Here is a 12,249-nt window from a genome sequence, read left to right as displayed (position 1 = left end):
GAAAAGATTGGAGCTGAGATTAAAGCCCTTCCCACATTTGGAACACTCGTAGGGCTTCTCCCCAGTGTGAGTCATCTGGTGCCTGATCAGGCCCGAGGGGTCTGTGAAGCTCTTCCCACACTCCCCACACTCGTAGGGCTTCTCCCCAGTGTGGCTCCTCTGGTGCCTGATCAGTTCGGAGTTCCTCCTGTAGCTCTTCCCACACTCCCCGCACGTGTGGGGCTTCTCCCCATCACGGAGCTGCTCACGGAGCACCAGCTCCGAGCTCTGGCTCCATCTCCGGCCGCCTTCCCGGCCCAGGCCGCCTCTTTCCCCCTCACATCCCCGCCAGCTGCCTTTGCAGCCCCTCCTCGTGCGGCATCTCCGCGCCTTTTCCTCCCCGTTGCCTTCCTGCGCCGTGGAGCCGCTCAAAACGGCCTCTTCCACCAGCTCCTGCCGCGGGCATTTCTCCTCCCTGCTCTCCATGCTCAGCTCCTGCTCTGGGCGAGGAAGGACAAGGACACCATGCGATTTGCCTCCGTGCCACAGCCGAGGGCAACGACATCCCCCCAGGGCGTCCCCAGCAGGACGGCACCGCCACCCCCCGATGTCCCCCCGAGGGGCCTTTTCCGCTCAGCCTTGGACTTCTTCATTCTCCAAACATCCACCCAAAAACCCAACATAGGGACCCCCCGGGATATCAGGGCCGGGCTCCCCCTCCCTGCTCACCGGCGCGATGCGGGGGCGATGATCCCACAGGTGGGGGCTGCGAATTCAGGCAGGGTCGACCGCGGGGATCCGTCCGCTCAGCCTTGATCCGCCTTTGTCCCTCCTCTTCCTCTTCCTCCCGCTCCTCCTCTTCCTTTCCCCCTCCCGCTCCTCAGCGTTATCTCCGCCTTCTTCTCCTCTTCAATCCCGCCCCTTCCATCCCTTCTCCTCTTCCTGCTCCCTGACCCCACCTTCTTCTTCTCCTCCCATCGCTGCTCACTCTCCGCCTTCATCCCTCCTCTTCAATCTCCGCTTTCCCTGCTCCTCTCCCCAAACCGGCTGGAACGGCGAGGGGAAAAGGGCAGGGAAAGGGCGGGAACCGTGAGGGGAAAGGGGGCGGGGAAAGGGCGGGAACCGTGAGGGGAAAGGGGGCAGGGAAAGGGCGGAACCGTGAGGGGAAAGGGGCGGGCTCAGGCCAAGGGCGGCAACTGTGAGGGGACGCTCTGGGAGGCGGCACTCTGCGAACAGAATTGCACCGGTCTGAACATGAACGGGAAAGAAAGTTGTAAGTCTCAGAGTTTTATTTGCTATCAAATACATCATGCTCAGCCAGCCCATAACAATCCACATCCGTGAGGTTGAGCAGCGCACGAAACTCTGCCCGCAATCGGTGCCCTCGCAGGGCTTCCTTTCGTGGTGCTTCCGTTGGTGTCGGGTCAAGTGAGAGCTGCTGGAGAAGCTCTTCCCACACTGGGGACACTCGTAGGGCCTCTCCCCAGTGTGGATGCGCCGGTGGGTGACGAGGGTGGAGTTCTTCTTGAATCCCTTCCCACAGTCGGGTCAGCGGAAGGGCCTCTCCTCTGTGTGAATCCGATAGTGCAGGAGGAGAGGAGAGCTGGTCCGACACCTCTTTCTGCATTTATCACACTCATAGGGCCTCTCCCCTGTGTGGATACTCTGGTGGTTGATCAGGTCCGATCTCCATCTGAAGCTCTTCCCACACTCCCCACACTCGTAGGGCCTCTCCCCAGTGTGGGGCCTCTGGTGCTGGATCAGGTCGCTGTTCCACCTGAAGCTCTTCCCACACTCCCCGCACGTGTGGGGCTTCTCCCCATCACGGAGCTGCTCACGGAGCAGCAGCTCCAAGTCCCACTGTTCCCGGTTTTTGAGGTCCTAAATCCTCCCAAACTCCCCCAAATTTTGGAGTGCCAGTGTCCATCTTTGGGGAGCCCGTGCCCGTTTTTGGGGTGCCCGTGCCTGTTTTTGTGGTCCCTCCATTCCCCATTTTTTGGGATCCCAAGTTCCCCAAAGCTCTCACAAATTTTAGGTTCCCCGTACCGATTTTTGGTCTGCCTGTGTCCATTTTTGGGGTCCCTCCATTCCCAGATTTTGGGTCGCAAATTCCCCCAATTTTCGGGATGCCAGTGCCCGTTTTTGGGGTGTCCCGTGCCCATTTTTGGGGTATCCCGTGCCCGTTTTTGGGGTGTCCCGTACCCTGCTCCAGCGCCAGCCCCAGCGTTACCCGCCCGGTTCTGCCGGTGGCTCCGAAGATCGCGATCTTCATCCCCGGTGCCGTGAACCGAACCGAACCGGACCGAACCGAACCGGACTGAATCGAACCGGACCGACCCGTACCGAACCGGATCGAACCAGGAACGGGATCAAGATCGGGATCCGGGATCGGGATTTGGGATCGGGACCGAGACTCGAACCGGGACCGCGATCGGGACCGGAACCGAGACTGAAACCGGGATTCGAGATCGGGATCGGCACCGGGAGCTCCGCGATGGCACCGAGGAGTTTTGGGAGGGAACTGGGAGGGACTGGGAGGGAACTGGGAGGGACTGGGAGGAACGGGGAGGGACGGGGCGGGAACTGAGAGGGACTGGGAGGGACTGGGAGGAACGGGGAGGGACTGGGAGGAACGGGGAGGGACTGGGCGGGACAGGGCGGGGCGGGACGGCCTCCGTTCGCTCGGTTCCGGTGCAGCCGCCCCTGTCGGGATGGTCCCGGTCCATATTTGATCCCAGTCCATAGTTTACACCAGTTCCATATTTGATCCCAGTCCTGCTTTGATCCCAGTCCATATTTAATCCTAGTCAATATTAGATCCCAGTCAATAGTTTATCAAAGTCCATATTTGATCTTAGTCAACATTTGATCCCAATCTATTTGATCCCAGTCCCTAATTGATCCCACTCCATTAATCCCAGTCCTTATCGCCCTGCACACATTCCAAAAGTCTGGAATTCCAGCTCCCAGACAGGAAAAGATGTCCCCGACCTTGAAGGCAAATGCAGCAAAATCCTCCAGAGACATTTCCCTGCCAGCCCCCAGGACTTCAGCTCCTGGGAATTAAAATATTAACCAAGAAATGTAATAATAAAAAATCAGGGGAAGGTCGGTGGGGACAGAGGGGTCAATTACATCAGGGAAGGGGTCAATTAAATCAGGGCAGGATCAATTAAATCAGGCAAGGGGTCAATTAAATCAGGGCAGGGGCCAATTAAACCACGGCAAGATCAATTAAATCAGGCAAGGGGTCAATTAAATCAGGCAAGGGGTCAATTAAATCAGGCAAGGGGCCAATTAAATCAGGGCAGGGTCTCTGGTGGTCCCAGGGTCAAGGGAGACACTGAGAGAGAAACAGAGCAGGCAAAGAGAGGCAGGAGAGAAAAGGGGACACGAACACAATGAGCTGAGCAGGCGGCACTGTGCAAACAGAACTGCAACGGACTGAACATGAACGGGAGAGAAATCTGTAACTCTGAGAGTTTTATTTGCTATCAAATACACCCCACACGCCCAGCCCCACACAATCCCCACCCCACCGCTCTAATTGAGATCCCACTACTGTAAATCACAGGCTGGCTGTAGAATCGAGGATAATTTGTACAGGATGGAGTTTTTCTCAGGAGAGATTGAGCATTCTGGGGCAAGACTGAGCTGTTTTCACTGGGATTTGAGTCGTTTTGAGGTGACAGATTCATCGCTCTTGGCTTCTGGAGTGCAAAGAGATCGAGAAGAGTAAAAAATTAATGTGATATTAAATGGAGAACCAGCCAGATGTGTTGCCAACATGGATCACAGGGAATGATAGTGACCAGGGCTGTGCCCACAGTGGCTCCTCCAGTGGGGGATGGAGCTGGAGCAGCGCACGAAGCTCTGCCCGCACTCAGGGCACTCGCAGAGCTTCCCTCACCGGTGCCCCTGTTGGTGTCGGGTCAAGCTAGAGCGCTGTGAGAAGCTCTTCCCACACTGGGGACACTCATAGGGCCTCTCCCCTGTGTGGATGCGCCGGTGCCTGACGAGGCAGGAGTTTTCCTTGAATCCCTTCCCACAGTCGGGGCATTGGAAGGGTCTATCCTCTCTGTGAATCCAATAGTGCTGGAGGAGATGGGAGCTCCTAGTAAAGCACTTCCCACACTTGGAACACTCGTAGGGCCTCTCCCCTGTGTGGATGCGCCGGTGGGTGATGAGCTGGTCGCTGTGCTTGAATCCCTTCCCACACTCAGGGCATTGGAAGGGTCTATCATCTCTGTGAATCCGATAGTGCTTGAAAAGACTGGAGCTTTGATTAAAGCCCTTCCCACATTTGGAACACTCGTAGGGCTTCTCCCCAGTGTGGATCCTCTGGTGCCTGGTCAGGCCCGAGCTGTCTGTGAAGCTCTTCCCACACTCCCCACACTCGTAGGGCCTCTCCCCAGTGTGGGTCCTCTGGTGTTGGATCAGTCCGCAGTTCCTCCTGAAGCTCTTCCCACACTCCCCGCACGTGTGGGGCTTCTCCCCATCACGGAGCTGCTCACGCAGCACCAGCTCCGAGCTCTGGCTCCATCTCCGGCCGCCTTCCCGGCCCAGGCCGCCTCTTTCCCCCTCACATCCCCGCCAGCTGCCTTTGCAGCCCCTCTTCGTGCGGCATCTCCGCGCCTTTTCCTCCCCGTTGCCTTCCTGCGCCGTGGAGCCGCTCAAAACGGCCTCTTCCACCAGCTCCTGCCGCGGGCATTTCTCCTCCCTGCTCTCCATGCTCAGCTCCTGCTCTGGGCGAGGAAGGACAAGGACACCATGCGATTTGCCTCCGTGCCACAGCCAAGGGCAACGAGATCGCCCCAGGGCGTCCCCGGCAGGACGGCACCGCCACCCCACGATGTCCCCCCGAGGGGCCTTTTCCGCTCAGCCTTGGACTTCTTCATTCTCCAAACATCCACCCAAAAACCCAACCCAGGGATCCCCCGGGATATCAGGGCCGGGCCTCACCCTCCCTGCTCACCGGCGCGATGCGGGGGCGATGATCCCACAGGTGGGGGCTGCGAATTCAGGCAGGGTCGACCGCGTGGATCCGTCCGCTCAGCCTTGATCCGCCTTTGTCCCTCCTCTTCCTCTTCCTCTTCCTCCCGCTCCTCCTTTTCCTTTCCCCCTCCCGCTCCTCAGCCTTAACTCCGCCTCCTTCTCCTCTTCCATCTCGCCGCTTCCATCCCTTCTCCTCCTCCTGCTCCCTGACCCCACCTTCTTCTTCTCCTCCCATCGCTGCTCTCTCTCCGCCTTCATCCCTCCTCTTCCATCTCCCCTAGCCCTGCTCCTCTGCCCAAACCGGCTGGAACGGCGAGGGGAAAAGGGCAGGGAAAGGGCGGGAACCGTGAGGGGAAAGGGGGCGGGGAAAGGGCGGGAACCGTGAGGGGAAAGGGGGCAGGGAAAGGGCGGAACCGTGAGGGGAAAGGGGCGGGCTCAGGCCAAGGGCCGCAACTGTGAGGGGACGCTCTGGGAGGCGGCACTCTGCGAACGGAATTGCAACGGTCTGAACATGAACGGGAAAGAAAGTTGTACCTCTCAGAGTTTTTTTTGCTGTCAAATACATGTTGCTCAGCCAGCGCATAACAATCCACATCCGTGAGGTTGAGCAGCGCACGAAGCTCTGCCCGCACTCGGGGCACTCGCAGGGCTTCACTTCGTGGTGCTTTCGTTGCTGTCGGGTCAAGTGAGAGCTGCTGGAGAAGCTCTTCCCACACTGGGGACACTCGTAGGGCCTCTCCCCAGTGTGGATGCGCTGGTGGGTAACAAGGGTGGAGTTGTACTTGAATCCCTTCCCACAGTCGGGGCAGCGGAAGGGCCTCTCCTCTGAGTGAATCCGATAGTGCAGGAGGAGATCAGAGCTGGTCCGAAACCTCTTCCTGCATTTATCACACTCGTAGGGCCTCTCCCCTGTGTGGATGCGCCGGTGGGTGACGAGGGTGGAGTTTTGCTTGAATCCTTTCCCACAGTCGGGGCATTGGAAGGGCCTCTCCTCTCTGTGAATCCAATAGTGCTTGAGGAGATCAGAACTGCACTGAAACGTCTTCCCACACTTGGAACACTTGTAGGGCCTCTCCCCAGTGTGAGTCTTCTGGTGCCTGATCAGGTTGGAGTTCCTGCTGAAGCTCTTCCCACACTCCCCACACTCGTAGGGCTTCTCCCCAGTGTGGATCCTCTGGTGTTCGATCAGGTCCGATCTCCATCTGAAGCTCTGCCCACACTCCCCACAGTCATAGGGCCTCTCCCCAGTGTGGATCCTCTGGTGCCTGATCAGGTCGCTGTTCCACCTGAAGCTCTTCCCACACTCCCCGCACGTGTGGGTCTTCTCCCCATCACGGAGCTGCTCACGGAGCAGCAGCTCCAAGTCCCACTGTTCCCGGTTTTTGGGGTCCTAAATTCCCCCAAACTCCCCCAAATGTTGGGGTGCCAGTGTCCATCTTTGGGGAGCCCGTGCCCGTTTTTGGGGTGCCCCTTGCCCATTTTTGTGGTCCCTCCATTCCCATTTTTTGGGGTCCCAAGTTCCCCAAAGCTCTCACAAATTTAAGGTTCCCCGTACCGATTTTTGGGCTGCCTGTGTCCATTTTTGGGGTCCCTCCATTCCCAGATTTTGGGTCGCAAATTTCTCCAAATTTCGGGATCGCAGTGCCCGTTTTGGGGTGTCCCGTGCCCTGCTCCACCGCCAGCCCCAGCGTTACCCGCCCGGTTCTGCCGGTGGCTCCGAAGATCGCGATCTTCATCCTCGGTGCCGTGAACCGAACCGAACCGGACCGAACCGGATGAATCGAACCGGACCGAACCGGACCGAACCGAACCGGACTGAATCGAACCGGATCGAACCGAACCGAACCGGATCGAACCAGGAACGGCATCAAGATCGGGATCCGGGATCGGGATTTGGGATCGGGACCGAGACTCGAACCGGGACCGCGATCGGGACCGGAACCGAGACTGAAACCGGGATTCGAGATCGGGATCGGGAGCTCCGCGATGGCTCCGAGGAGTTTTGGGAGGGAACTGGGAGGGACTGGGAGGAACTGGGAGGTAACTGGGAGGGAACTGGGAGGAACGGGGAGGGAACTGAGAGGGACTGGGAGGGAACTGGGAGGAACGGGGAGGGACTGGGCGGGACGGGACGGCCTCGGTTCGCTCGGTTCCGGTGCAGCCGCCCCTGTCGGGATGGTCCCGGTCCATATTTGATCCCAGTCCATAGTTTACACCAGTTCCATATTTGATCCCAGTCCTGCTCTGATCCCAGTCCATATTTAATCCTTGTCAGTATTAGATCCCAGTCCATAGTGTATCAAAGTCCATATTTGATCTTAGTCAATATTTGATCCCAATCTATCCCAATCTATTTGATCCCAGTCCACATTTGATCCCAGTCCATATTTAATCCCAGTCCCTAATTGATCTCACTCCATATCTAATCCCAGTCCTTATTGCCCTGCATACATTCCAAAAGTCTGGAATTCCAGCTCCCAGCCAGGAAAAGATGTTCCCGACCTTGAAGGCAAATGGAGCAAAATCCTACAGAGACATTTCCCTGCCAGCCCTCAGGACTTCAGCTCCTGGGACTGGGAATTAAAATAAAAATCGGGAAATGGAATAAAAAACAATCAGGGGAGGGTCGGTGGGGACAGAGGGGTCAATTAAATCAGGGGAGGGGTCAATTAAATCAGGCAAAGGGTCAATGAAATCAGGGGAGGGGTCAATGAAATCAGGGCAGGATCAATTAAATCATGCAATGGGTCAATTAAATCAGGGCAGGGTCTCTGGTGGTTCCAGGGTCAAGGGAGACACTGAGAGAGAAACAGAGAAGGCAAAGAGAGGCAGGAGAGAAAAGGGGACACGAACACAATGAGCTGAGCAGGCGGCATTGTGCAAACAGAACTGCAACGGACTGAACATGAACGGGAGAGAAATCTGTAACTCTGAGAGTTTTATTTGCTATCAAATACACCCCACACGCCCAGCCCCACACAATCCCCACCCCACCGCTCTAATTGAGATCCCACTACTGTCAATCACAGGCTGGCTGTAGAATCGAGGAAAATTCGTACGGCATGGAGTTTTTCTCAGGAGGGATTGAGCATTCTGGGGCAAGACTGAGCTGTTTTCACTGGGATTTGAGTCGTTTTGAGGTGACAGATTCATCTCTCTTGGCTTCTGGAGTGCAAAGAGATCGAGAAGAGAAAAAAATTAATGTGATATTAAATGGAGAAGCAGCCAGGTGTGTTGCCAACATGGATCTCAGGGAATGTGAGTGACCAGGGCTGTGCCCAAAGTGCCTCCTCCGGTGGGGGATGGAGCTGGAGCAGCGCACGAAGCTCTGCCCGCACTCGGGGCTCTCATAGGGCTTCACTCACCGGTGCGTCCGTTGGTGTTGGGTCAAGTTAGAGCTGCTGGAGAAGCTCTTCCCACACTGGGGACACTCGTAGGGCCTCTCCCCTGTGTGGATGCGCCGGTGGGTGACGAGGTGGGAGTTGTACTTGAATCCCTTCCCACAGTCGGGGCAGCGGAACGGCCTCTCCTCCGTGTGAATCCGATAGTGCTGGAGGAGATGAGAGCTGGTCCGAAACCTCTTCCTGCATTTATCACACTCGTAGGGCCTCTCCCCTGTGTGGATGAGCCGGTGGGTGACGAGGGTGGAGTTTTGCTTGAATCCTTTCCCACAGTCGGGGCATTGGAAGGGCCTCTCCTCTCTGTGAATCCAATAGTGCTGGAGGAGATCAGAACTGCACTGAAACGTCTTCCCACACTTGGAACACTTGTAGGGCCTCTCCCCAGTGTGAGTCTTCTGGTGCCTGATCAGGTTGGAGTTCCTGCTGAAGCTCTTCCCACACTCCCCACACTCGTAGGGCCTCTCCCCAGTGTGAATCCTCTGGTGCACGATCAGTTCGCAGTTCCACCTGAAGCTCTTCCCACACTCCCCGCACGTGTGGGGCTTCTCCCCATCACGGAGCTGCTCACGGAGCACCAGCTCCGAGCTCTGGCTCCATCTCCGGCCGCCTTCCCGGCCCAGGCCGGCTCCTTCCCCCTCACATCCCCGCCAGCTGCCTTTGCAGCCCCTCCTCGTGCGGCATCTCCGCGCCTTTTCCTCCCCGTTGCCTCCCTGCGCCGTGGAGCCGCTCAAAACGGCCTCTTCCACCAGCTCCTGCCGCGGGCATTTCTCCTCCCTGCTCTCCATGCTCAGCTCCTGCTCTGGGCGAGGAAGGACAAGGACACCATGCGATTTGCCTCCGTGCCACAGCCGAGGGCAACGACATCCCCCCGGGGCGTCCCCGGCAGGACGGCACCGCCACCCCACGATGTCCCCCGAGGGGCCTTTTCCGCTCAGCCTTGGACTTCTTCATTCTCCAAACATCCCCCCAAAAACCCAACCCAGGGACCTCCCGGGATATCAGGGCCGGGCTCCCCCTCCCTGCTCACCGGCGCGATGCGGGGGCGATGATCCCACAGGTGGGGGCTGCGAATTCAGGCAGGGTCGACCGCGGGGATCCGTCCGCTCAGCCTTGATCCGCCTTTGTCCCTCCTCTTCCTCTTCCTCTTCCTCCCGCTCCTCCTCTTCCTTTCCCCATCCCGCTCCTCAGCCTTATCTCCGCCTCCTTCTCCTCTTCCATCCCGCCCCTTCCATCCCTTCTCCTCCTCCTGCTCCCTGACCCCACCTTCTTCTTCTCCTCCCATCGCTGCTCTCTCTCCGCCTTCATCCCTCCTCTTCAATCTCCGCTTTCCCTGCTCCTCTCCCCAAACCGGCTGGAACCGTGAGGGGAAAGGGGGCAGGGAAAGGGCGGGAACCGTGAGGGGAAAGGGGGCAGGGAAAGGGCGGGAACCGTGAGGGGAAAGGGGCGGGCTCAGGCCAAGGGCGGCAACTGTGAGGGGACGCTCTGGGAGGCGGCACTCTGCAAACAGAACTGCAACGGACTAAACATGAACGGGACAGAAATCAGTAAGTCTCGAAGTTTTATTTGCACTCAAATACACCCCACACACCCAGCCCCACACAATCCCCATCCCAGCACTCTAATTGACTTCCCACTACTGTCAATCACCTCCCAACCCCATCTCAGCCTGGCGGCTGAGGAATCGAGTAAATTTCGTATGGCATGCAGTCTTTTTCGGGAGGGATTGAGCATTCTCGGGTAAGACTGAGCTGTTTTCACTGGGATTTGAGTAGTTCTGAGGTGACAGATCCATCTCCCTTGGCTTTTGGAGTGCAAAGAGATGGAGAAGAGAAAATAATTAGGGTGAAATTAAAAGGAGACGCAGCCAGGTGTGTTCCCAGCATGGATCACAGGGAATGTGAGTGACCAGGGTTGTGCCCAAGGGGGCCTCCTCCAGTGGGGGATGGAGCTGGAGCAGCGCACGAAGCTCTTCCCGCACTCGGGGCACTCGCAGGGCTCCCCTTAGTGGTGCCTCCGTTGGTGTCGGGTCAAGTTAGAGCTGGTGGAGAAGCTCTTCCCACACTGGGGACACTCGTAGGGCCTCTCCCCTGTGTGGATGCGCCGGTGGGTGACGAGGGTGGAGTTCTGCTTGAATCCCTTCCCACAGTCGGGGCAGCGGAAGGGCCTCTCCTCTGAGTGAATCCGATAGTGCTCGAGGAGCTGAGAGCTGGTCCGAAACCTCTTCCTGCATTTATCACACTCGTAGGGCCTCTCCCCAGTGTGGATGCGCCGGTGTTTGATGAGGTTGCAGTTGCGCTTGAATGCCTTCCCACACTCAGGGCATTGGAAGGGTCTATCCTCTCTGTGACTCCAGTAGTGCTCGATGAGATGGGAGCTAATCATAAACCCCTTCCGACACACAGAACACTCGTAGGGCCTCTCCCCAGTGTGGACCCTCTGGTGCTCGAGCAGGTGGGAGCTCCGAATGAAACTCTTCCCACATTGCCCACACTCGTAGGGCCGTTCCACAGTGTGGGTCCTTTGGTGGCTGATCAGATCCGACCTCCATCTGAAGCTCTTCCCACACTCCCCACACTCGTAGGGCTTCTCCCCAGTGCGGATCCTCTGGTGTTCGATCAGTTCGCAGTTCCACCTGAAGCTCTTCCCACACTCCCCGCACGTGTGGGGCTTCTCCCCATCACGGAGCTGCTCACGGAGCACCAGCTCCGAGCTCTGGCTCCATCTCCGGCAGCCTTCCCGGCCCAGGCCGCCTCTTTCCCCCTCACATCCCCGCCAGCTGCCTTTGCAGCCCCTCCTCGTGCGGCATCTCCGCGCCTTTTCCTCCCCGTTGCCTCCCTGCGCCGTGGAGCCGCTCAAAACGGCCTCTTCCACCAGCTCCTGCCGCGGGCATTTCTCCTCCCTGCTCTCCATGCTCAGCTCCTGCTCTGGGCGAGGAAGGACAAGGACACCATGCGATTTGCCTCCGTGCCACAGCCGAGGGCAACGAGATCCCCCCGGGGCGTCCCCGGCAGGACGGCACCGCCACCCCCCGATGTCCCCCCGAGGGGCCTTTTCCGCTCAGCCTTGGACTTCTTCATTCTCCAAACATCCCCCCAGAAACCCAACCCAGGGACCCCCCGGGATATCAGGGCCGGGCCTCACCCTCCTTGCTCACCGGCGCGATGCGGGGGGCGATGATCCCACAGGTGGGGGCTGCGAATTCAGGCAGGGTCGACCGCGGGGATCCGTCCGCTCAGCCTTGATCCGCCTTTGTCCCTCCTCTTCCTCTTCCTCTTCCTCCCGCTCCTCCTCTTCCATCCCCCCTCCTCCTTTTACCCGACCACACCTCCTCCTCCTCTCCCATCTCTCCCCTTTCCCTCCCTCCTCTTCCTCTCTTTCCCCACCTCCTTCTCTTCCCTCCCTCGTCCTCTTCAGTCCCTCCTCACGGAAAGGGATGGAAAGCCAAAAACTCCCCAGTACTCCCCCAAACCCCGAAGAACTTCCCCAGATTTCCCCGAGGACATTCCAACCTCCCCGCAGGATTCCCAAAACTCCCCCAGGACATTCAAACCTCCTCACAGGGTGCCCAAAACTCCCCCAGGACTCTCCAAATTCCCCCAGGACACCTCAAAACCCACTTAGGACATCCCCAAGCCCCCCCAGGACTCCCCAAAATCCCTCCAGGACATCCAAACCCCCTCCAGGATGTCCAAAACTCCCCCAGGACTCCTGAAAATCCTCCCAGGACATCCAAACCCCTCCCCAGGATTTCCCAAACCTTCCCTGGTCTCCTCACAACCTCCCCCAGGACTCCCCAAAACCGCCAGGCCAGTTTTGGGGTGCAGCGGGTGCTTTATTACATTTGTACAACGGCGGCGCTGGGGCCCCCCCGGCT

At 58.3% G+C, this 12,249-nt stretch overlaps 2 protein-coding genes across 2 annotated transcripts; both read right to left on the bottom strand.

Annotated features, from left to right (window-relative positions):
- Positions 1 to 5,409: 5,409 nt before the first annotated feature.
- LOC128948925 (zinc finger protein 3-like) lies at positions 5,410 to 6,710 on the bottom strand. The gene is made up of 3 exons (XM_054293683.1): positions 6,669 to 6,710; positions 5,741 to 6,235; positions 5,410 to 5,457 (listed from the first exon to the last, which is right to left on the bottom strand). Exons 1-3 carry the CDS (start codon positions 6,708 to 6,710, stop codon positions 5,410 to 5,412), a joined length of 585 nt encoding a protein of 194 aa, XP_054149658.1.
- A 1,625-nt stretch (positions 6,711 to 8,335) lies between these two features.
- LOC128948924 (zinc finger protein 239-like) lies at positions 8,336 to 11,718 on the bottom strand. The gene is made up of 3 exons (XM_054293681.1): positions 11,691 to 11,718; positions 11,530 to 11,567; positions 8,336 to 9,166 (listed from the first exon to the last, which is right to left on the bottom strand). The coding sequence occupies exons 1-3, from the start codon at positions 11,716 to 11,718 to the stop codon at positions 8,336 to 8,338; spliced, it is 897 nt and encodes a 298-aa protein (XP_054149656.1).
- Between the last annotated feature and the right edge of the window lie 531 nt (positions 11,719 to 12,249).

This window comes from Melozone crissalis, unplaced genomic scaffold (assembly GCF_028551555.1).
Source record: "Melozone crissalis strain CALT ecotype California unplaced genomic scaffold, PUWL_Pcris_2 ptg000177l_1, whole genome shotgun sequence".
In the NCBI taxonomy this organism is placed as follows: domain Eukaryota; kingdom Metazoa; phylum Chordata; class Aves; order Passeriformes; family Passerellidae; genus Melozone; species Melozone crissalis.
Note: the sequence above shows the minus strand (reverse complement) of the source record. Positions and strands in the feature narration are given on the sequence as shown.